Raw genomic sequence first — 25,670 nt, forward strand, 5'->3', positions numbered from 1 at the left:
AAAAGATTCATGGAAACAAATGATAATGAAAACACAACTGTTCAAAATCTGTGGGACACAGCAAATGTGGTCCTGAGAGGAAAGTATATAGGCATACAAGCCTGTCTCAAGTACACAACCTAGCTCTACACCTAAAGGAGCTGGAGAAAGAACAGCAAAGAAAGCCTAAACCCAGCAGCAGAAGAAAAATAATAAAGATCAGAAAAGAAGTCAATGAAATAGAAACAAACAAACAAAAAAACCCCAACAGTATAACAAATCAACAAAACTAGGAGCTGGTTGTTTGAAAGAATTAATAAGATTGATAAACCCCTGGCCAGACTTATCAAAAAGAAAAGAGAAAGGACACAAATAAATAAAATCATGAATGATAGAGGAGAGATCACAACTAGCAACTAAGAAATACAAACAATTATAAGAACATATTATGAGCAACTATATGCCAGCAAATTTTGACAATCTGGAAAAAATGGATGCATTCCTAGAGACATATATATAAACTACCAACACTGAATCAGGAATAAATAGAAAACCTGAACAGACCCATAACTACTAAGGAGATTGAAGCAGCCATCAAAAATCTCCCAAAAAACAAGAGCGCAGGGACAGATGGCTTCCCAGGGGAATTCTACCAAACACTTAAAGAAGAATTAATACCTAGTCTCCTGAAACAGTTCCAAAAAATAAAAATTGAAGGAAAACTTCCAAACTCATTTTATGAGACCAGCATTACCTTGATCCCCAAACCAAAGACCCCATTCAAAAAGAGAATTACAGACCAATATCCTTGATGAACACAGATGCAAATATTCTCACCAAAATACTAGCCAATAGGAACCAACAGTACATTAAAAGGATTATTCACCACGACCAAGTGGGATTTATTCCTGGGCTTCAAGTTTGGTTCAACATCCGCAAATCAATCAATGTGATATGATACATTAATGAAAGAACAAATAAGAACCATATGATACTCTCAATAGATGCTGAAAAAGCATTTGACAAAGTACAGCATGCTTTCTTGATCAAAACTCTTAAAAGTGTATGGATAGAGGGTACATTCCTCAATATCATCACAGCCATCTATGAAAAACCCATGGCGAATATCATTCTCAATGGAGAAAAACTGAGAGCTTTTCTCCTAAGATCAGGAACATGGCAGGGATGTCCACTATCACCACTGTTATTCAACACAGTACTAGAAGTCCTAGCCTCATCAATCAGACAACAAAAAGAAATTACAGGCATCTGAATCAGCAAAGAAGAAGTCGAACTCTCACTCTTTGCAGATGATATGCTCCAAAACTGCTAGAACTCATACAGAAATTCAGTAAACTGTCAGGATATAAAATCAATGCACAGAAATCGGTTGTATTTCTATACACCAACAGCAAGACAGACGAAAGAGATATTAAGGAGTCAACCCCACTTACAATTGCACCCAAAACCATAAGATACCTAGGAATAAACCTAACCAAAGAAGCAAAGAATCTGTACTCAGGAAACTATAAAGTACTCATGAAAGAAATTGAGGAAGACACAAAGGAATGGAAAAGCTTTCCATGTTCATGGATTGGAAGAACAAATATTGTGAAAATGTCTATGCTACCTAAAGCAATCTATACATTTAATGCAATCCCTGTCAAAATACCATCAATTTTTTTTCAAAGAAATGGAACAAATCCTAAAATTTATATGGAACCAGAAAAGACCTCGAATAGCCAGAGGAATGTTGAAAAAGAAAGCCAGAATTGGGGCATCACAATCCAGACTTCAAAGCTCTATTACAAAGATGTCATCATCAAGACAGTATGGTACTGGCACAAAAACAGACACACAGATCAGTGGAACAGAATAGAGAGCCCAGAAATAGACCCTCAACTCTATGGTCAACTAATGTTCGACAAAGCAGGAAAGAATGTCCAATGGAAAAAAGACAGTCTCTTCAACAAATAGTGTTGGGAAAATTGGACAGCCACATGCAGAAAAATGAAACCGGACCATTTCCATACAACACACACAAAAATAGACTCAAAATGGATGAAAGACTTCACTGTGGGATAGGAATCCATCAAAATCCTTGAGGAGAACACAGGCAGCAACCTCTTCGACCTCAGGCACAGGAACTTCTTCCTAGAAACATCACCAAAGGTAAGGAAAGCAAGGGCAAAAATGAACTATTGGGATTTCATCAAGATCAAAAGCTTTTGCACACAAAGGAAACAGTCACAAAACCAAAAGACCACTGACAGAATGGGGAAGATATTCACAAATGACATATCAGATAAAGGGCTAGTATCCAAAATCTATAAAGAACTTATCAAACTCAATACCCAAAGAACATATAATCCAATCAAGAAATGGGCAGAGGACATAAACAGACATTTCTGCAAAGGAGACATCCAGATGGCCAACAGACATATGAAAAAATGCTCAACACCACTTGGCATCAGGGAAATACAAATTAAAACCACCATGAGATACCGCCTCACACCAGTCAGAATGGCTAAAACTAACAAGTGAGGAAACGACAGATGTTGGAGAGGATGCAGAGAAAGGGGAACCCTCCTACACTGTTGGTGGGAATGAAAGCTGGTGCAGCCACTCTGGAAAACAGTATGGAGGTTCCTCAAAAAGTTGAAAATAGAGCTACGCTACGACCCAGCAATTGCACTACTGGGTATTTACCCTAAAGATACAAATGTAGTGATCCGAAGGAGTACAGGCACCCAAATGTTTATAGCAGCAATGTCTGCAGTAGCCAAACTATGGAAAGAACCTAGATGTCCATCAACAGATGAATGGATAAAGAAGATGTGGTATATATATACATATATAAATATACACACATATATATACACACACATATATAGCATTCCATTGTGTATATGTATATACATATATATACACACACATATGTAGCATTCCATTGTTATGTATATATATATGTATATACATATATATGCGTGTGTGTATATATATATGTGTGTGTGTATATATGTATATGCATATATATATATATATATATATATATACACACACATATACACAATGGAATGCTATGCAGCCATCAAAAGAAATGAAATCTTCCATTTGCAAGGACATGGATGGAACTAGAGGGTATTATGCTGAGCAAAATAAGTCAATCAGAGAAAGACAGTTATTATAGGATCTCCCTGATATGAGGAATTTGAGAGGCAGAGTGGGGGGGTCTAGGGGGTAGGGAAGGAAAAAATGAAACAAGATGGGATCAGGAAAGAGACAAACCATAAGAGTCTCTTAATCTCATAAACTGAGGGTTGCTGGGGGGAGGGGGGTATGGGGAGGATGGTTGTGTTATGGACATTGGGGAGGGTATGTGAAATGGTGAGTGCTGTGAAGTGTGTAAGCCCGATGATTCACAGACCCATACCCTTGGGGCAAATAATACATTATATGTTAATAAAAATAATAAAAGAAAAGGAAACTAAATAAAATATTTTTTAAAAATTAAAATTTCCTATTCCAAATATTCCACAACTTTCCAGAAGGGATGGTTTTGACACTGTTTCCCAGTTGCATCTATAGTTCATCTTTGTCATCATCTAATGAAAAATGTTTATAAAAAGTAATAATTTAGGGGCACCTGAGTGGCTCAGTGGGTTAAGCCTCTGCCTTCAGCTCAGGTCAAGATCTCAGGGTCCTGCGATCGAGTCCCACATCGGGCTCTCTGCTCAGCGGGAAGCCTGCTTCCTTCTCTCTCTCTGCCTGCCTCTCTGCTTACTCGTGATCTCTCTCTGTCAAATAAATAAATCTTAAAAAAAAAAGTAATAATTTAGAAGATATATATATTCTCTACAGTCTTCCTGCAGAGCATAAAATAGTCACTTTCTGACTGCTTATCATTTTACTGGAGCTTGAGATATGCTGTGTAGCTGTACTGTAAGACAAATTTACTTTCCACGAAACAATCCTTTATTTTACAAGACTGACTTTGAGCTAACCCCATCCTGAATATAACCACAGAAACTCACAAGAAACAAAAAACGCTTCGAAACGCCATCCCTTATTACATGTAACACATCTTATACAAGTGATCTTTTTTCAAAATTGCGGTTAAAAAAAAAAGTAACAGAATTTATCATCCTAACCATTTTTATATTTAAACGTACAGTATAGTGTTAACTATATGCACATTTTTGTGCAACAGATCTCTAGAACTTTTTCATCTTGCAAAACAGAGACCTGTACCCACTGAACCTCTCTATTCTCCCTCCCTGTAGCCCAGGCAACCATGGTTCTACTTTCTAAGAGTTTGATTACTTTAGATACCTCATAAAAGCGGAATCATGCAGTTTTGTCTCTCTGTAACTTGGCTTTTTTCACAGAACCTAATGTCCTCCAGATTCACCCATGTGGTAGCATGTGCCAGGATTTCCTTGTTTTTTAAGGCTGAATAATATCCCATTGTATGGCAATACCATGTTTTCTTTATCCATTCATCCATTAATGGACCTTTAGGTTGCTTGCACCTCTTTGCTATAGTCAATATGACGAACATGGTGTGAAATACCCACGCCATCTTTTTAAAAATTAAATTTACTTAAAGTAATATGTATATTTATTAAGTTTTGGGAAAATATAAAATAAAATGGAGGGAGAAAATGACCTTCACTTAGCCTCCTTTTTCTTTCTTCTATTCCCTTTCCTGCCTTTCCCTTGACCCATTTTCCCCTTCTTCCTGCCTTGGCCTCCTCTTCTCCATCCCTTCTTCTTTCTGTTTTCCTTACCTTCCTTTTTTCCTTCTATATTACCTTGCATCTCCCCCAGCACCCTAAATGTCCTCTTGCTGAAGTCCAGTTGTCATGGAGATAGGCTCTTTTGCCATTCTCTGCCTACCTCCCTCATAATCAGAATGGCATTCCTTTTCCTCACTGTATTTTTCTAGATAAGTATAAGTAGCATATTTTTAAGTGAATTATATTCATTACTGACTAATTAGGAGCCAGAGCTTTACTTCAAAGAACCAGAAGAGTTACTTCAAGTCCTCACAGAGCTGGAAGAGCAGAATCTAACTTTGGTACAATATTCCCAAGATGTAGATGAAAATCTTGAAGATGTAAATAAAAGAGAAAAACTTATACAGGATAAAATGTAAGTTATTAAGAACAAGTAGATTTATTCCATTAAGCAGTCTCTAACCAGAGACAGACTCCATCTTATTCCTAAGTGAACCTTCCTCAGGGTCTCTCTGGATTTAGGGTGGGATTTTTATTAATAATAATTTATATTATAGGGTGTAAAATGTAGAAGTTATGTTTACGCAGAATAGACTTTCATTTTAGTCTCTACTTCCTTTCACTTGTCAAAATATTTTCCTAGCTAGCAATAATAAAAGGTAGTTTGAAAGATTATAAAGAATTAAAAGGTACTGTTTTAATTTTTTTCTTATTGAAATAGAGTTGACACACGTGTTACATTAGTTTCAGGCACACAGCACAGTGATCCCACAACTCATTAGGTTTTGTTTGGGGCAGTTTTCACTACCATCCGATGAATCAAATCAGGCATTTTCCTGGTATGACTCTCAACAAAGTTATGTGCCTCAAATATTATAGCATTTTATAACGTACATATGTAGATAGAGCTGGCCTCTCATAAAAGGGATTTCTGTCAGGGGAAGGAGTCTGGATTTGATGACTCACAAAATTCCTTCCGTAAAATTTTATATACCTGGAAGTAATATTGGAAGCTACTGGCAAATAGCTTCGAATTGCAGAGACTAAATGTGTTTATCTACCCATTATAAAAATGTGTAAAGCCTTTTTAGGAAGTTTTCTGGGGCAAAAGATGGCAGTCTTTTCAAACAGTAGGTGAAACTACACTGAACTTTGGAACAAATTAACTTACTCAAAAGTTAAGACCCTACAAATCATGATTTTATAGCCACCCCATTACCACTAGTGTATCCTTTTCATCCTTGTCTCCTCTCTCCCAATCCTTACCACACATGGTGCTCTCACCCTGACAGTATGAGTTTTGGGGACGATGTGGGTAGGTTGGGCAGGAAAAGGGGATCTATGTCAGAACAGAATCTATCTAGATCACATCGCAACTTGGCTTCCTGACACATCATCTCTGCTGTTATTTGGAGGGTTTCAGAGAAACCACAGGAAGAAAATGCTTCCTGGTGGAAGTTAAAAGCAGCACCTATGCATTTACTATTCTCATTTTACCTGAAAAGTTGCATGTAATTTGACAAAGTCTTAAACTACAAACTTGTATTTGGCTTGCTAGACATAGGATATTGATACATGATATGGTAAGTGTTGAAAGTCCTGACTGATGATTTATTTCTAAACCACAAATTACAGACAAGGGTCTCTCTCTTCTTTTGCCATAGAAATAGCAATATAGAGTTTCTTCTGAAGCACAAGGAAATGCTTAAGGCTAGCTGTGAGAGAGAAGAAGAAAAAGCAGCAGAACTGGAATTAAGGTCCAGGCTATTTAGTTTTGGAGAATTTCAGTCAGACACTCAGGTAATCCTTCTTTGCCTATGGTAACTTTATTTTGGCTGATATTAATAATAATGTGCATTCCTTGTCCACTAAGCATTGGAGTGGGGAGTTAAAGCACACCTAGGCTGATGACAGGCAGAAAACCAGCTTGGAATTATCGTGTCAGTACGCAATAATCAATTTACAGAATAGAAAGCATTCAAATTGGCAATGGGACTCTCTTAAAATGTTGCTCTAATTATTACAAGGTCTGATATTGACCTTTTCCCCCCTATAGATACATTTCTTTTAGTCAGAGTGTATATACATGAAGTAGTTCATTGCTTAAGATCATTTTGAAACAGGGGAAGCACTGAATCAAAACTGAATGGAGTATCTGCCCAGCACTGAGCCTCTAACAGATTTTGGCTTCTCTTGCATATGTAGATCCATTATTGGAGCCCCCATAACACACATTTATGTACTATTTACCTGCACATCTCTCCCAGCTGGGTGCAAATCCCTTCAGGGCAGGGACTGTATGAACCTTCCTAGTTCGATATGGTTAAGTGTCCCTATAAATAGTAGGTGCTCAATAAATGTTTGTTGAATGAATGATTAGTTTCTAGACCCACAACAAACTCCCACTAGCATTGATTTCCTTGTAAAAAAATCTCAAATGAAATAAAAATTCAAATCTCATCTGTGAGGCTAATAAAACATTTATGGTTATGAACTTGATTTTCAAACGGAGGTAGATTTGGGGGAATTCATTCAGAAGATTGTCCTCCCTAACCATAGGATGGGTAAGGTTACAAAAGCCAAAGTTATCTGTGACTCGTTCACACATAGACATATCCTAGGGTGGTAGAGTAAGTATCCTGAGTTAGGAGGGAAAGGGGTCATGCACTGCTAGAGCACAAAGTGTGATGACAGCCACGTATCAGTTCTTCAGTGTCGGCTTTTTCTAAACCTTGTGTGCGGTAAAATATATGTAACAGAATTGACCATTTAACCATTCTAAGTGGACAGTTAAGGGACATTAGGTGTATCTGCAGTGTTGGGTAACCATCACCACCATCTATTTATAGAATTTTTCATCATCCCAAATAGAAACTCTGTACCCATTAAACAATCTTCCTGGCCTCTGGTAATTTTTATCCTCCTTTCTGTCTCTATAAATTTGCCTATTTTTAGGTACCTCACATAAATGGAATCATATAATAGTCGTCCTTTTGTGCCTGGCTTCTTTCTCTTAGCATCGTGTTTTCAAGGTTCATCCATGTTGTAGCTTGCGTCAGAATTTAATTGCTTTTAGGGCTGAATAATATTCTACTGTATTTACATTCCACATTCTGTTTATCTGTTTGTCTGCTGATGAACGGTTGGGGTGCTTCCACCCTTCAGTTGTTTTAAATAATTCTGAAGCTGACTGACACAAAAAAATGTCAGATAAGTATCAGCGATGATTCACCCTCCCCCAACCAAACCTTCTTCATCCAAGTTTAGGACAGTTATATAAAACAGTAACATTTTCAATACTCTTAAATGTCGAGGCAACTGGATCCCTAAACACAGTAGGTAGAATTGATCTGAAAATTACTTTTTAAAAGATAAATTTGGGTCACAAGTATAATTTTGGTATTCAAGTATTGCACAATCTGGGAAAATAGGCCTAATAATTCATAGTGTGTCCTAGAGATGCAAAATGCTAGTGTGGAAAAGGGGGGACAGAGCAGGAAAATTGACAGGGGAAAAGTATCCTTAGAATCACTCCCATTCTTTCAGATGGGCAAAACATAATCCTTTATGAGTAAACAGTTTTATCTAATTTTGATATTCATAAATCATCATAGTTACTTTGGATTTGTAATGATAAAAATCAGTATTTTATTCTTTCAAACTTCCACACTCCTAATTACTTAATCCCTAAAAACATTTTTGATTCAATATTTTACTTTTTTTTTTTTTAAGATTTTATTTATCTGAGAGAGGAAGAGAGAAGCATGAGATGGGGAGGGTCAGAGGGAGAAGTGGACTTCCTGCTGAGCCAGGATCTGGATGTAGGACTCTGATACTGGGGCTCCAGGATCTTGACCTGGAGACACTTAATGAAGACAGGCACTTTAACCAACAGAGCCACCCCAGGCATTCTTAATATTTTAAAATAAAATTTAAAATTCATTTATAATGTAATATTGAAAAGCACACAAATTGTAAGGTGATTATAAATTATCTCTTAAGAAAACTATCTCAAGGGGCGCCTGGGTGGCTCAGTGGGTTAAGCCTCTGCCTTCGGCTCAGGTCATGATCTCAGGGTCCTGGGATCGAGCCCCCGCATTGAGCTCTCTGCTCAGCAGGAAGCCTGCTTCCTCCTCTCTCTGCCTGCTGCTCTGCCTACTTGTGATTTCTCTCTGTCAAATAAATAAATAAAAATCTTAAAAAAAAGAAAATTATCTCAAGAAATTTCTTCACAGTGAATATACTCATGTAACACCCCTCCACCCTGGATTAGAGAATCGATCATTATAACACCTCAGAAGCCTCCCTCATGCCCTCTTTCCTGTCTCTACTATCCCTCAAAGGGGATTGTGGTCACAATCCTGACTTCTCTTACCATCAATTAGCTTTCATGTTTTGAACTTTATTTAAATGGAATCATGTAGTATGTCAGGCTTCTCTTTCTCAAAATTGTATTTGTGAGATTCATTCACGTTATTTGGTGTGGCAGTTATATTTTCATTGAACTTGAAATGGAATGTAAGCTACTGCACAATCTGCAGGATGTATTAATCTCTTGTTTCTTTCTAAGAGGGAGCTGATCTAGTTCAATTGGGAGTTATTTGCAGTCAGCACACAGGCTTGAACTACAGAAACTTAAAATGACAGAAACAGCTCCTGCTCTTATCCAAATTTGATATATCACTCCTAAACATCACTCTGGTCAGATCACTTCCCAGTCATTGTTGGAAGGCATCCAGTCCTTACTCATCCGTTTCTGGTCTCCCACAATTTTGGTCCACTCTACCACTATTTTGGCCCACTCTACCTCTCCAAACAGCAAGAGCTCCTCCCATCTTTTGCAGCCTCCCCCGCAGCCCCTCCTTTGAGGGACTTTGGGCTGCGTCTGCCATCTAGTGGCAGCTCCGGAGATTGGACACCTTTCACTCCTCTGTCATCGGAAGACCTGTGCTGTGAGCTCCCCTTTTCCTTTGCCCTTTTGCTCTGTTGGGCCAGGCCCTCAATCTTTCTCATACCTGAGTATTTATTCCTTAACTTCATTTCCTAATCCTATTTCTTCTGCTGTTCTTACCTTGTTATCTTAACAAAACATCTCTCCTTGTCTTTTCCTTTCCTGTTTCACAAGGAAAACTTAAAAAAAGGCATTCTGGAAAAAAGACATCCTGAAAGGCTACTGCCCATCTACTCCTGAAACTCTTAAGTGTTCAAGAGCTCTCCTTCAGAAATTTTCATTAACTACTAACCGTTCTTATTAAAGTTGCTTTTTTCTCAGAACCAAGGTTCAAAATATTTTTAAAAATAGGACTCCTACTGCAGCAAAATTGTTTTTACATACCCAATACATACTTCTTGATGGGTGGGCTGCTTTTATTTTCCCTTTTATAGTTTTCTGTATTTCTAAAGTTTTCTAAAAGGAATACACTGATATAAATAGGAAATATAATAAATATTATGTAGGAAGAGAGAGCAAAAAAGAGCTTTATGGCAAATAGGCCTTTTGCTTTTTTCTTTTAGTATTACTTTGTGCTTCTCCAAGTTTTCTAAAACGACCATTTTTTAAAGTTTTGAATTTTAATTCCAGTAAACAAAGTTTTATCAGTTTCAGGTATAAAAAGGAGCATGTTTTAAATATAAACAGGAAACACCTAAGTGTCAGAGAAGAAAAGGGGTGCTTAGTGGTACACAGTACCATCAGAAAGGTGGTTAAATCAGGAGGTGGGAAAGACAAGCTGTTGGAAGTAAACTATTAGTAACAGGTCTTGACTTGTAGTTAAGTGTTGGTGGCTCTGTAAGGAGACTGTGATTCCAGGAAGGGTTTCCCATGGCTCCTGGAGCCACATCTGTCTTGAGTGTTATTTGTCGCTGGCTTCATGATGATTCTCATCTTCTTGAGCAGAATCAGGAATTGGGGCAGGATGCTACCTGGAGAACGATTTACTTTGCCCAGCAGTTTATTGAGATCCTCTTAACTGCGAATGCCAAATTCACGGAGGAGAAAGAGGCTGAGAGTTTTTTGGTCCCGAAACACGTTACCTACCAGCTCGAGCGTATCTACCAACAGTTAAGACGACGCAGTGGCCAGGTACAGGGATCAGCAAGGTTTGGCCTAAGTGTCTGCTTAGACCAGAATACTGCAATGGCTTTCCAATGGCAAGAGTGAAAATTAAACTCCTTGAAAGACTTTGTAGGTCAGCCTGGCAATCTGTTTGCTTGTAACTTTTTTTCCCTCTGAGAATGCATTCAGTCATTTATTCAGCAAACATTTATTAAGTGCATAGTTATGAGCAAGGTGCTGCTTTAGGTATAAATGTAAACATAAGAAATAACTCCTACCCTCCAGGTGCTTACAGTCTAGAAGGGGAAATAAGGCAAGTATGCAAATAACTTTCATACAGGGATGACTGTAGTTTCAGCAATGAATAGTAAGTGCAAAAGAAAACAAAACAAAACACCAAAGCTCACACGCTGTGTTGCAAGGAAATGCACTAGCTTGGCAAAAAACAAAAAGGATTTAAAATGTATATATACGTTGCCTCTACCTGAATGCTCATGGAATCAGATACACAAAAACACTCAAGCAAAAAGATACTGTCATACTAAAATTGCTTTTTATACCTAGACTGCAATATCTTTAACAGAAAATAGTCCAAGATGTTACTACAGTATAATTCAGATTATAAATTTTATTGCTGCTGCATTTTCTCACCGTTCTATGTTAAAGTTTTTCTTTTATTTTAAAGATTATTTATTTATTAGAGAGAGAGAGAACATGAGCAGGGAAAGGGGCAGAGGGAGGAGAGGGACAAGCAGACTCCCTGTTGAGCAGGGAGCCTGCCCTGCAGCACGTGGGCTCAATCTCAGGACTCAGATCATGACCTGAGCCGAAGTCAGGCCCTTAACTGACTGAGCCACCCAGACACCCCCATTAAAGTTTTTCTTTTAAAAAGGAAGTATGTAGTAGCATATAAGAGCCTTTTCATTGTAAGATAGTAAAATGGAATTTTACATTTATTGAATGAACAAGAAAATGGTGATGAGATGTTATGTTTTCTGTTCCCTTTTTCTTTTCAATCTCAGGAAAAACTGATAGACTCTCTTAGTAAAAAAATTAATCAAGTATACAGAGTCTGCATTGGAGATGCTGAAGTTGGCAGCCTCAACCCGGTTCAAAAGCTGGTAAAAGTAGAGTCTCGCCTGGTAGAACTGAGTGATCTCATTGAGTCCATGCCCAAAGAAAATGTGGAGGCAATTGAGAGGATAAAACAGAAAGAACGGCGGCAAAAGTACAGTCAATGTCTTACGATAGAAGTGTAGTGAGCGACTTAATGAGATGAGAATTGATCTTTGCTGGGATTCCACAACACTGAGCAAGCCCCTATTACATGGCAAGGATCACGATAAAGATGCAGTAGACCCAAACCCAGACATGCCCTTCTCAGAGCAATTACTTAATGTGGAAGACACACTCATCAAATATTCTTATGAAATAATGTGTCATTACCAATAATGAGCATTGTGAAGAAGAGTTCACTGGGGCAACTGATCTAGTTTGAGATGGATAAAGGGTCACTTTAGCCTGAAAAAATGGATTTTCAGAATGAGTATTCACTACTTATTATTTTTTGAAGAGGTATCTCTTGCACTTGTAGTGGAGGGCCCAAAGTGTAGAATTAGGAGCCCTTCACTGCAAGACTTTATATAAAGGAATTGTTTGAAAGTCAAGAGCCATGCAATGAGGGTTTTTCTTAGTGCATGACTAGCAACACTTACACACAGCATCTACACATTTACTCATTCATTCCTCAAGACAACTTCATGAGAATTATCAACCCTGGAACAGCACCCTCTCCTCACCCCGACATACCCACATCCTTGCCTACCTGCCTTTCCAGGAGATGTACTGATTTACAAACTTCCATATCAAGTTAAATAAGGATAACTACCTTTGAGGCAATGATTATAAAAACATGATCCCTAGTATAATGCAGCAGGTAGAGAATGCTTATAGGTGGACTATTGTTCCTGTCATAACAACAATAACAAAGTTAAGAGGCAAACAAGCACTATGGCTGACCTGCTTGGCTTCAATGCAGGTTCCGCCATTTACAATTTCTGTGACCTTAGGCAGGGTAAATAACCTCTCATAAGTCTTAGTTATCTGTAAAATGGCAGTAATAATGGCACTTATCTCATAGGGTTTGTGCTTGGCACATAGTATTCAAATATTAAGCATTAATGTTAGATATCTTGTTATTGCTTACTGGTTGGTATATGGGGGATATTGTTTTCCTCATATCAGAACAAAGTCCAGAATATATTAAGGTGATCCTGATGGGATTTTATTAAATATAAAGCAAAAATTTTTAATTAAAATTCCTCCTTCTGTAAGATGACCTATGACCAATTACATTAATAGCACTTGCATCTTTTCTGCAGTCGGAAATATATTCTCACTGAATTGTAATTATAACTTATTTTCAGTTGTGATATATGAACCTAGTTCCAATTGTTTATCCTTCTTATCAAAAAGAGAATTTTGTTTTTCCCAGGTACATAACACCTAATTTTGCATAAAAAATGTTCAGTAAATGTCATGCTTATAACTGTGTAAATCCATAAAATAGCTATCACTTATTGAGGGTCTATTCTGCACCAGGCATTCGCCTGGACAGTTAACATGGGTCATTTCATTTGATTTTATCCTCACAACAACCCTGAAGAGAACAAGAAAAAAAGCATTTCTTGGTCTTCATTTCGGGATACCATTGAGAAAGTTTAACTGGAAAAGTACACTTTTGTGGTAACTCACTGAACTGTATATACTGTGGTTTGTGCACTTTTCTGTACACTATACTTTACTAAAAAGGCTAATGGGGATCTGGGTGTTAATTCAAGAGGACTTGTACACATTAACTGTAAAGTGCTAAAATGTAAGTGGGGTGACAAGAAGGCTTTGCTGAGAGATCTAGACCAAGATCTGGGTAGATTTTAATTCTTCAAAATGGTGACGAGCAATTTTTTCCCATTTTAACACAAATGGGATCTGTTGCTGAGATTTCACTGGAATATTCAAATGTCATAGTATGGGTGAAGGTGAATTATTATGTGAGCTTTTAGGGAGATTTTTATAATATTTAGGTAGTCTATTACCCAAAAATAATGCAGGTCTTTTTTTACTTTCTGTGATTTATAGTTACAAGAATGTTTTCCCTTTTTGACAGGTTACGTGAAGAGAAAATGAAAGAAAAACAAAAACACCAGGAAGAAAGGCTAAGAGCTGCTCTGGAAAGAGCAGTAGCACAACCGAAGAAAAAGGTTTGTGTTTTGTTGCCAATAGGTCCAGCTACATCAATATGTGAGTGCTTCTGTAAAAACAAAATACCTAATTCATGCAATTTATCCAGCTTTGATTGGTCTCCTCCTGATCCTTGTTACTTTGAGGAAAATTCAAATTTCCGGGTCTACGGTTCTCCATTAGACCCACTTTTTTTTAGTAAAAGAAACCTTTCCCCTCTCCTCTTTTTCTTTAGCTCCTGGTTCATGAAGCCAGGTAATTTCTTCTTTAATTATTTGAATAGGTAATAATAAGCATACGGCCAAATTTCAAAAGATAAAATAATATTTAGTGGAAGTGGGGCGCCTGGGTGGCTCAGTGGGTTAGGGCCTCTGCCTTCGGCTCAGGTCATGATCCCAGAGTCCTGGGATCGCATCCGGCTTTCTGCTCCACGGGGAGCCTGCTTCCTCCTCTCTCTCTGCCTGCCTCTCTGCCTAGTTGTTATTTCTCTCTGTCAAATAAATAAAATATTAAAAAAAAATTTAGTGGAAGTAAGTCATCTTAGTTCCCCTCCCTGGATGCAACATCTTAAAGTTTCATCTGCATCTTTCTGGAAATATTCTATGTATTTATGTATATCTTCTCCTTCTTACATATAATAGCCATGAGCCTTGCTACTTTCAATCAACAATGGAGATAGCAAATCCAGAGAACTGCATATAATTGGGAGGGTCTTCTAATCCTCACTTTGTGAGAAATAATGAGATTAATAGTTGATGATTTACCCAGAGTCGCTTTAGATTTAGTAGTAGGTTCAGCACCAGAAGTCAAAGTTCTTCATATTGCAAGATTACCTAACCAATAAGAAGCATGGGATTAGGCAGTCACATGTGGTCCATGACTTCCCACTGGGTATGGAGGGCCTTGTGTTTCTATATGCCACTCTCCTCTGGGTTAGGGTCTGAAATATACTTGGGGAAGCTAATTTTATGGTTATCTACAAAGCTACTATGGACATTGATTCATACCACAGTAATAGCTAAACTATGGTGAATGCTTATTGTGTGCCTCACAACCAACTTTTCAGGTAAGTATTTGAAGAAGTTTCTGAAATATAGTAACTGTTAATATACATGTCAAAAGGTGTTGATTATCTTTATTTCATTTAAATAAGCATGTCAACTTAAAAAGGGTCTGGCTTCTCTAGTTCAGCTTTTCCTATGAAGACCTGACTTGTCCTCTTTCTCCCAAAGGCAAATTAACCATTCATCATCCTTTCATGTAAACATACTACTATTCACTAAGTTCACCAAATTGAAATGTATTTTTAATAGATCCAGCTTTCCTTCTAGACCATGAGTAACTTCTTATGACCTTTGTGTCCCCAGTGCCTGGTACACAGAGGAGATTCAATAAATGCTTACTGAATTAGCAGACTAAAAATGAGAGTGAAAACTAAAATGGGAAGAAAAATGAAAAAAATGATGCCCATTTGACAGCTGACAATGTACAAAGACCTCTAACAAAAGTTCTTATCAGTCCAGGCACTTTATCACTGGCAACTCTCTCAGACAGTATTGATAACAAAGACTACCAAAAGATCATTGAGAGAAAAAAACAAAATCTGACATTAAGAAAGGAATTTGGGGATTCCAGTCCCAAAGAACATTTCTGTTAATAAAATGATGGGGAGAACTGCCACTATTAGTTCTCATAGGCCAGGAATGTCAAATTCTGCATGCAGGGGACAGTCTCACATAGTGATAGTGCCCCTTTTGAGACACAGTGGAGATATTCCATCAAAACTCATTTTCAGGGACACCTGGGTGGCTCAGTTGTTAAGCGTCAGCTTTCAGCTCGGGTCATGATCTCAGGGTCCCAGGACAGAGTCCCGCATTGGGCTCCCTGCTCAGTAGGGAGTCTGCCTCTCCCTCTGCCCTGCCCCCTGCTTGTGTGCATTCTCTCTCTCTCAAATAAATAGAATCTTTAAAAAAAAAAAATCTCATTTTCAACAGAGTAACTTTCTCATCCATTTCTTTTACACAAATTCAGCTATAGAAGCAAAACCAAATAAATACATAGAGGAGGGGGGGAAAGATTAAAAAAGAAAAATAATTAGTATAATAAACTTGAGTATATGCCCCAGAGAATGAATAGGTACAAATCAAGGACTTTCCCTAAGACTCTCCTGGTGGGAACACATCTAAGGGCCAACAGGATTACTAGTGTTGAAGATATACATGGTTTTCTCAAGTTTTTGTCTAACAGAATTTTTTTTTTTAAAGATTTTATTTATTTGACAGAGAGAGAGAGATCACAAGTAGGCAGAGAGAGAGGAGGAAGCAGGCTCCCTGCAGAGCAGAGAGCCCGATGCGGGGCTCGATCCCAGGACCCTGAGATCATGACCTGAGCCGAAGGCAGCGGCTTAATCCACTGAGCCACCCAGGCGCCCCTGTCTAACATAAATGCCAGTCAACTGGTGTTCAGCAGAGGAAAGTGATCTATTCTAACCAATGGAGGAGAAATTTGCTATGGCACTGAGAAATGAAATGTTGGCCTCAAAACGTGGTGCTTTTCTAGGCCGACCATATCTGAAGCATAGGCTTTTTGATACTAACTAAATCTCCCGACTTTCCCATATAACCTAACTGCTTTGTCTCCTGCATGCTGTGGTGCTTTGTTACTTAATCCTGCCTAGCATGCTGGACACCCATTAGGTCATCAATCCCTATGTAACTGATTATTTACTATTTTGAGTCATGTTATTCCTTGGAAAAATCATGTTAATGTTATTATTTCACTGATGGTTCAACAGAAAATAGTTATGCTAAAAAATACTAAGTATTTTTCTTTTGTTTCAGCTGGGAAGACGACTTGTCTATCGCTCAAAACCTCCATCTGGTAACAAACATGAACTACTTTTAGTCAAGGATACAAGAACAAAATCACTAGAGGATGAATATTTTTTCACTTGAATAGAAGCAGTAAGACATTTATTACCAGAATATTTTAGGCATATTTTGTAGATTCTGGTTTCCATTAATGGCAATATTCTGCCCCATATGCGGGCCTAACCAATTTGAGGAAGACCACACTTATTCTAGTGGTTATAGGATTGGGAATGGGAGTTATTTTCCTTTGTTGAAAGCTTTTATTAGCATATACTAAGTAAAATTCCATACAGATGAACATTTTTATCCTTGAGTTGCCCCAGTTGGGGATACACATCCAAAGTTTACCTTACAGGTGTAACTATGTGGTGAATGACCACTGAAGTCCAATGGCATTCTCTGACAACTCCGGACTTTAAATGGTCTAATTTGTTTTTAACCAGTCCACAGTTCATAGTATACATTTTATCACTGTGGAGAATACATTTTAACAATGTATGATTCTAAATGGTTTTGAAGAGTTTAAAACATAAATGAAAACCACTAGTATATACTCAGAATTTAACTGTGAGACTGGTTTTTAATTCACATTAAGGAGTTCGTTCAGAACACTTAATTCTTGCAAGTGAACAAACCATATGCTTTTAGCCTAAGTATCAATTCACAGTTTCTACTGTGCTCTATATCCACAATCATTTTAATTTTCCGGTGATGTTTCAATTTTAGCTATAATATGTACATTACTTAGATTATACTGACAGAATTTACATGTAATTTGTTGACTATGTAAAACAGTATATATTAATTCTAAGAAAATATTTAACTTTATATATGTCAAAGGTTGTTCAAAAATAACTTTGAAAGAGTTGTTTTTAAAAGGTCTCAGTTAATATATAATTACAAGAAAAGGGCTGAAATTCACCTTCATAAATGTTTATGAAGCAAAAAAATTAGCCCTGTAGAAAAAGAGAGTACTGAGCTTACAAAAGAAAACCAACTTGAATGAAGCTGAGTGGCTCTTAAAGTATTAATTCTGAATAATCTTTCAATTGTTTCAACATCTGAGCTCTACATTTAAATATCTGAATATGAATAGTTCATGAGTCAAGTTGAAAAAAAAATGTTTATTGTCTAGAAATATATATAAAAAAAACTTCCCCACAAAAGATGCTATTCTCTCATTTCCCCATCTTCTTCTTCTTCTTCAACACCCCTGATATAAAGGACATTATTACACCTGTAAACAGAAAAACAATCCATTTTGTTGTTCCAACTGGAAACCACATCAAGATTTGAATTACTATTGCTAGATATTTTTGGTTACAAAAATACCGAATGCTAAATTTACAGTGTATCATTTCTTTCTTTTTTAAAAATGTTTTTACCATTCATTTGTTAAAAAGCACTTGGCACTTACTCAGTGGATGTTACAAAATAGTATATTTATGATCTTCCAAAAGGAATGACTCAAATTTGAAAATGTGACTCTAGTTCAAGAAAATGAATAAAATAAAAATACCCAACTCCAGGTAGATCCAAGTAAAATTCAAAACCAAGCTCTTGCAACTAAAACCACTGAAAAAGGTTATAGCTAAGAGCTAGAAAGTTTAATATCATCACTAGAAAAATCTTACAGATGAGTAACTCCAAAAAATTTCCATCTTCTTGGACAAATTAAAGGATTTCAAAATTCTTTAAGTCTAATTGCAGAATATGTTAAATTAATAGTGATTTAAACAGAGTAATTCTGAAATTGAGGCACTAGTCTATTTAAACAGGTTATTTCTAATGCTCTCTACTCACTCCTTATATATATTACTGCTGTTTTGTTACCTTATTAAAACTTCACCCAAATGTCCAGACAATGCTCCATCTATGTATTCTTCTGTGTTTGCAAGCTTTAAATCAAAAGAAAATATATTAGTATAACACAGGAGGAAAGTAGTATAGCACTATCTAAAAAATTATTAGATAATACTGGTGAGAGAACTTATTAACTGAGACCTTTCTATACCAAAAATTATCTATAATTAATAGATTAGCTTTTACTACTGCAGTACCTTTGGGTTTTATATAAACATTCTGTAAAGTTAACACTGATGGATGTAGAATATATAATAAAGCTTGTTTCAACATAATTTTTTAGATCTCTCAGTTATGTAACATTTCTATTAGACATTAAAACAGTATATTAAAGAAGACAGTCTCCAATTTATGAATAAGTTATGATTTTAAAGCTTTCCAAAAATTCAGTTACACAAAGTTACAAAATTCAGAGCACAAAATCTATGGCTAAAATATCAAATACTCTTATATTAGTTAAGACCCAAACCAAAAAACTGAATAGTAATTTTTTTTTAAAATTACTGTTCTGCTAACAGAACAAAGTAAGTTAAGAGAAAGTTAAACAATTCAGAGTTACCTTTATAGCTATTTCAGGAAACTAATTTTACAACAAAATGTTTAGTTTCCTTCCATATATAAGTAATAAACTTTGTTACTTTTAAAAACCACAGTCACTTAAAAGGCTCTCTATGTCTACCGTTCCAACCTTTTTATCCTCTTCCCCTTCAGCTTTTTAATTTAATTTTCTATTAAATTTTATTTATTTATTTAAGAGAGACAGAGAGAGCGACAGAGAGCACAAGCAGGGAGGAGAGGGAGAAGCAGACTCCCTGCTCTGGCACAGGGCCCAATCCCAGGGCCCTGGGATCACCGCCTTAACCTGAGCCAAGGGCAGACACTTAACCAACTGAACCACCCAGGCACCTCTGCTTTGGCCTTCTTGCCCTGCCTTGAATACACCAAGCAAGTTCCTGCCCCAAGGCCTATGTACTTACTGCTCCCTTAAACTGAGAGTCTCTTCCTTTGATACTCTCTTCAGTTGCACACTCAATCCTTTCTCTGCTTAAATTCATTTCCTCAGAGAACCCTTCCCTGGCTATCCTATCTAACACTGTACACTCTTGTCACTACCCCCCATTTTTGCTTTCTTTTTCTCAATAGTGTCTATCATTACCTGATATTGCATTGTATTGCCATCTGCCACCACTACAACACAAACTCCCTGAAAGTAGTGACTTAGTTTTGTTCATTGCTATATACACAGAGCCAAGCACATAATGGGCTCTTAATAAATGTTTGCTGAATAAACAAATTAAAAACATCATTAATGTGGCTACTCGGCTACATTTCATAACTCTAGCAGCTCAACAGAACTACATTATTCCTAAAATCAAATATTCAGTGGGTATTCTTTCTTTCTTTTATTGAGATATAATTCCCATAGCATAAAATTCATTTTTACAGTGTATAAGTCAGTGGTTTTTAATATATTCATAAAGTTGTATAATCACCACCACTAAGTCTGGAACTGAGCAGAATAGTACACTCTTCTGCTCTAAGGCCTTCGTATATGATTCCTACTTGAGGAATTTTCCAGGCCAAAACCATGCTCTGTAAGAACTCTGGGGACCTAAGCATCATCTGTTCAAGTAATAACCTCTTAAATTAAGGGAAATCTCAGCTTTCTGCCTACAAGTGCCCCTATTAGTACTTTTCCTACAAATACTCCACTATGAAATACTTGGGAGTCATGCTTGGACTGACTACCCATCTAAGTAACCTTTAAAATCCATCTGCTATCAATCAGTCACATAAATACCTATGCTTCAGGAAAATAAAACTTCAAACTCCCTCATTGAAAACCTGGCTGGAAACTACTACAATTAAGCAACAAAGAAATAAAACACCCAGTTTTGTTTTTTGTTTTTTTTTTTTTAATTTATTTGACAGAGATAACAAGTAGGCAGAGAGGCAGGCAGAGAGAGAAGGGGGGAAGAAGGCTCCCTGCTGACCAGAGAGCCCGATGCGGGACTCAATCCCAGGACCCTGAGATCATGACCTGAGCCGAAGGCAGAGGCTTAACCCACTGAGCCACCCAGGCACCCCAAAACACCCCAGTTTTTAAATGAGCAAAGGACATGAACAGGCATTTCTCAAAAAAAAAAAAAAAATATATATATATATATATATATATATATATATATATATATAAATGGCCAATAAGCACATAAAAGTCCCAGTATCACTAATCATTGAATTAATGCAAATAAAAACCATGAGATATTTTATACTGATGAGGATGCCTATTATCAAAGAAACTGAAAATAACAGGAATTGTGAAGAAACTGGAACCTGTATGCTTTGCTGGTGGAATGTAAAAATGATACAATTGCTAGAGAAAACAGTCTGGCAGGGCGCCTGGGTGGCTCAGTTGGTTGAGCGACTGCCTTTGGCTCAGGTCATGATCCTGGAGTCGTGGGACTGGACTCCATCCTGCCAGGTTGGGCTCCCTGCTCAGCAGGGAGCCAGCTTCTCCCTCTAACCCTTCCCCTTCTCATGCGCTCTCTCTCATTCTCTCTCTCAAATAAAAAAAGAAAGAAAGAAAACAGTATGGCAGTCCCTCAAAAACTTAATTAATGTATAATCTAGCAATTCTACTTCTGGATATATATCCAAAAGAAGTGAAAGTAGAACCTCTAATAGGTATTTGTACACCCATGTTCATTGTATTATTCACAATAGCCAGAAGGTGGAAAACAATTCAAATGTCTACCAACAGATGAATGGATTAAAGTGTGGTATATACATAAATGGAATATTATTTCAGTCATTAAAAGGAATGAAATTCTGATATACGCTATAACATGGATGAACCTTAAAAACATTATGCTAAATGAAATAAGCCAGACACAAAAGGACAAATACTGTAAAGATTCCACTTATATGAGCTAGAACAGAAACAGAAAGAATAACATTTACCAGGGAACAGGCGAAAGAGGAGTTACTTTTTAATGGGTAGAGTTTCAGTTAGGGACAATATAAGAGTTTCAGAAATTGGTAATGGTGAATAATGTGAATATTCACATTGTGGTAAGGGTGAATAAATGGTGAATAATGTGAATGCACTTAATGCCACTGAGTTCTACACTTGAAAATGGTCAAAGTGGTAAATTTTATGTTAGATATATTTTACCACAATTACAAAAACAAAACAAGGGGCGCCTGGGTGGCTCAGTCAGTTAAGCATCTGACTCTTGATTTCAGCTCAGGTCACAATCTCAGGGTCATGAGATGGAGCTGCATGTTGGGCTCAAAGCTCAGCAGGGAGTCTGCTTGAGATTCTCTCTTCCCTCTATCCGGTCCCCACTGCCCCTCCAAATAAATAAATCTTTAAAAACAAAAACAACAACATCCATCCTAAACATTTACAGAAGCTAGCTTAACAGACATTCAGTCACAGTTCCTTTGGTTTGGCCTGTCCACTTCTCTGAGAAATTCTTTTACTGAATAACTTTGATATTATGTCTTTAGCATTCATTAAAAGACTTAAGAAATTCACTTGAAAAATTTCTTTCAGTAAAAAAAAAAAATAAGAAAAATTTCAGAGCTAAATGTTGGGAGTATTTTGCCTCCCAACAAAAACCAAAACCTCAATTGTGTTTCCCTTATGCCACCGTGACTCCAATATCTGAGTTCTTTTTATTTTAACCACTAGAAGTCAATTCTGTGGCTTAATTTTGGTTTTACAGGTTTCATACACAGTTTATCATAGATATAACATCCTCCCTGACCTTGACTTTATTTCTGAATTTTGTTTTATGTCTGTCGGTTTGGTTGATTGCATTCTTATAAATCACAGTAAACCTTTGAGGAGTTAAGGTAAAGCAAAATAAATACAATTTAATGATTCTTATAGCTTTAGCTTACCTGCATGTTCATATAGCCATCTACAGATACCAGGTAGCCTTTGTACTCCATTCCCCACTTAAGTTTCACCATTACTGGCTTTCCTGTTAATCCATTCAGGAAAGGTTTGGGATTGAGAGGCAAACTCTGCACAAAGAACAATAACAAGACTCAATCAATTACTTTTCCTTAGCTCAGTTTCCGTTACCTACTCCCCTCTACCAAATTACCAATATTTTATCGTATCCAAATAAAGCAAGCTCTGGATTCACTCTCACTTTATTACATAATTTTCACTTCTATTTGTTGAAAAGAGTTAGAGAAATTTAAATACCCAGTTAGGGAATTTCATTCTGCATTCACTTAAACAATGAACACCTACTATACATTACTCATTGTTTCAGGCTATCAAGAAACAAAAGTAAAAGCAGTGGGGGAAAAATGCAGATTACACTCCTTGTCCTCAAGCTCACAGGAGGAAGAGAGGCAAAACACATACAGACAGACATTACATTGCAATGTAGTAAGAGGAAATATGCTATGTATAAAGGTACCAAATCAACCCAGAGTCAAAAGGAGAGGTTGCCCCAAATAAGGAATGCCTCCATTTTAAAGGATGAGAGGTATTTCCAGAGGGGAAAGGGGTTGTTCTAGGTAAAAGAGGCTACCTATGTAAAAGGAGGGAACAGTAAAGCAACAAGGCGACCTCACGAACATACAGAACAATTCAGAGATGTCAACAGTCCCAAATATGAGGCTACAGAGGGAAGGAGGGGGCAAATGGCATTTGACAGCTTTCACCTAAATTCCAGGAGCTTGGTCTGGTGGGTCTTATTTGACTTAGCAAAGCTGCCTATACATATGGGCAATCATTTAATGTTTGTTTATTCAGCAAACCAGTAGTAGTATGCCTCTGAATTCAGACTTTTCCTTCCCTCATCTGTATCACCCATCAGCCCAAAGAAAGAAATGAACCAAGAAACTTGAACTAAAGTTCTTTAGATAAGCATATTCAGAGTGATGTCAAAGAACATGGGAGCTACTGCAATGACTTCCTAATAGGTTTTACTTGTCTTTCTCCAACTTATGCACACGGCAAGTATTTTGACCATGGGATATCTCTGCTTAAAATGCCTCGATGGCTTTCAACTGCACTTTTAAGTAAAATCCAGACCTCCTGACATGACCTAAAAGATCTGCCCGACCCTATCTCATAACCACTGTTCTTGCAAGCTTAACGGCTTTCTCTCAATTCCTCCAACTGGTCAAGCTTTCTTTCCGGCCTTGGGGCCTATGCTCATGTTCCCCGTCCTTTGTACACTCTTCCCCTTGCTCTTTAAGGGGCTGGCTTTCGTATTTCCCATCATGTAGGTTTCTGGGTCCCATCCCTGACCATTCTTCCAATGTACCACCGCGCATCTTCATAGCATCCCGTTTGCTCTCTTCTTAGCACTTCACATTATTTGCAATTACATGTTGATACTATTTGATAGAACCTGTCTCTCATACCCGACTGAGTAAATCTCGAGCGAGGTCCGCGTCAGTACTTTTCACCGTATTTTCTTACGCCTACAATAGCACCTGGTAGGTAGCAGGAGCTCAAAAAAATATTTGGTCAACGAACAAATGAATGCTCCAGTGCTTGTGCTCTGCATTCCAAAGGGCTGCGGGGCTAAGAATCCCAACACGATGAAATGAAAGAAAGCCGATTCTGGGCGTGATAAGTGAAACCTGAAAACCGCTTCATCTTTACCCCGACCCTGCGGTCCCAGGCAGCAAGGATACCTCAGGCTCACATTCAAACGAAGAGGAGAAGGGGCCGGGCACTTAGGGGAAGGGCATCCGAAAGAGAGCGCGCTCCTTAAATCCCCAGAGCAGGGAGAACCGGGCTGGGGACCTGGTGCGCGGCTCCTCACGCGGATGAATGGGAAACGCGCGAATCAACCACCAGGCCCGGCGAGCTGGTCACCGTTCTCTCTTGCTCTCCCTTTTTCCTCCTTACCATCGCGACTACAAGCAAATGTTGCAGGTAACTCGCCGCCGACCCAGGTGTAGTCCGTCCCTCGTGACTGGAGTAGCTCCCGCCGGGCGCGAATCGCGGAGCTTCCAGAGAAATGGCCGCCAAACAGCAGCGTAACCTTTCACCTCCGACTACAGATCTCTCAGCTTCTGTGATTGGGCACAGAGAGACGCGTCCTGATTGGAGGAGATGGCTGAGCAGTGTCTCCTGGCAACCAGCTGTAGCACTACCTTTCGAGCCTTCTGCGCGGCGCACAGCCCTGTGGGAAACTTCAGTAGCACGGCTTGCGGTAAGGGGTCCCGGATAGGCTGCAAACGCAGGGAGCTGGTGGGGGTTTCTTGTCTGCTCACCTGCCTGGAGGGTTCGGCCGTGTACCCTGTACAGAGCAGATATGATTTCTTGCCTGCCTAGCTAATAGGGGTTTCTTCTCATTTTACACCTATGAGGACGGATCCTTGGCTCTTGCTCACTTTCCCACAGGTTCTGTGATTTGGGGACTCCTATACCACAGCCCCCTTCTCTATTTTGTAACGCTTATTTCAACCCACTTTAAAGGAAGGGGGAGAAGCAGGACTAGACTAAGAGAGGTGAAACTCACCAGAGAAAGTCAAGTACAGAATGTGGTTCAGAGGAGATCGAATTGATTCTAGAATATAGTGTGGTGGTCTCCCAGCAGATCTGTTTCTTTTGCGTTGCCACCAGAGACCCGGCGCAGTCTTTAATCCTTCGGGTTTGAAGGATTTAATCAACGGTATTAATCAGAATCTCATTTCAGCTCTGATCTGAAAGGCTAAATGCAGTTCTTGGAGAATAAGCACTTTGAGAAAGTGCTGGGTTTTATTTTTGTTTCCTGTTTTGTTTTTGCGGCCCTAAGAAAATGGATTTGGAATTGAGGTTTGAATGTTGCCTATGGAGGCATTACGGAGTCGTGGGTAAGACTTTGGAGGCAGCTTGAGTTCAGAACCTCTGTCCATCACTTAGGGACGGTGCTGGGTAGTTTCTTAACTAAGGCCTTT

The 25,670-nt window shown here is 38.1% G+C and overlaps 2 protein-coding genes across 2 annotated transcripts in view; one reads left to right on the forward strand and one right to left on the reverse strand.

The window, feature by feature from the left end:
• The window catches only part of CCDC38 (coiled-coil domain containing 38), a 44,332-nt gene extending 26,467 nt beyond the window's left edge, over window positions 1-17,865 (forward strand). Inside the window, exons 11-16 of the mRNA XM_046010562.1 lie at window positions 4,982-5,133; window positions 6,383-6,518; window positions 10,615-10,800; window positions 11,796-12,001; window positions 13,940-14,033; window positions 16,854-17,865. Coding sequence (XP_045866518.1) covers window positions 4,982-5,133; window positions 6,383-6,518; window positions 10,615-10,800; window positions 11,796-12,001; window positions 13,940-14,033; window positions 16,854-16,967 — 888 coding nt within the window. The 3' untranslated portion in view covers window positions 16,968-17,865. The remainder of the gene's footprint in view (window positions 1-4,981; window positions 5,134-6,382; window positions 6,519-10,614; window positions 10,801-11,795; window positions 12,002-13,939; window positions 14,034-16,853) is intronic.
• A 130-nt stretch (window positions 17,866-17,995) lies between these two features.
• SNRPF (small nuclear ribonucleoprotein polypeptide F) lies at window positions 17,996-24,772 on the reverse strand. Its single transcript, XM_046010564.1, has 4 exons — window positions 24,637-24,772; window positions 22,656-22,781; window positions 18,717-18,781; window positions 17,996-18,120 (listed from the first exon to the last, which is right to left on the reverse strand). Exons 1-4 carry the CDS (start codon window positions 24,637-24,639, stop codon window positions 18,054-18,056), a joined length of 261 nt encoding a protein of 86 aa, XP_045866520.1. The 5' UTR covers window positions 24,640-24,772; the 3' UTR covers window positions 17,996-18,053.
• Between the last annotated feature and the right edge of the window lie 898 nt (window positions 24,773-25,670).

Source organism: Meles meles, chromosome 7 (genome assembly GCF_922984935.1).
Source record: "Meles meles chromosome 7, mMelMel3.1 paternal haplotype, whole genome shotgun sequence".
NCBI lineage: Eukaryota > Metazoa > Chordata > Mammalia > Carnivora > Mustelidae > Meles > Meles meles.

Coding starts and splice junctions, on each gene's coding strand:
- SNRPF (XM_046010564.1), bottom strand. Junction 18,782..22,655: donor ATGGCTATATGAACATGCAG/GTAAGCTAAAGC, acceptor TTTGATTTAAAG/CTTGCAAACACAGAAGAATA. Junction 18,121..18,716: donor TTGGGTGAAGTTTTAATAAG/GTAACAAAACAG, acceptor TTCTGTTTACAG/GTGTAATAATGTCCTTTATA.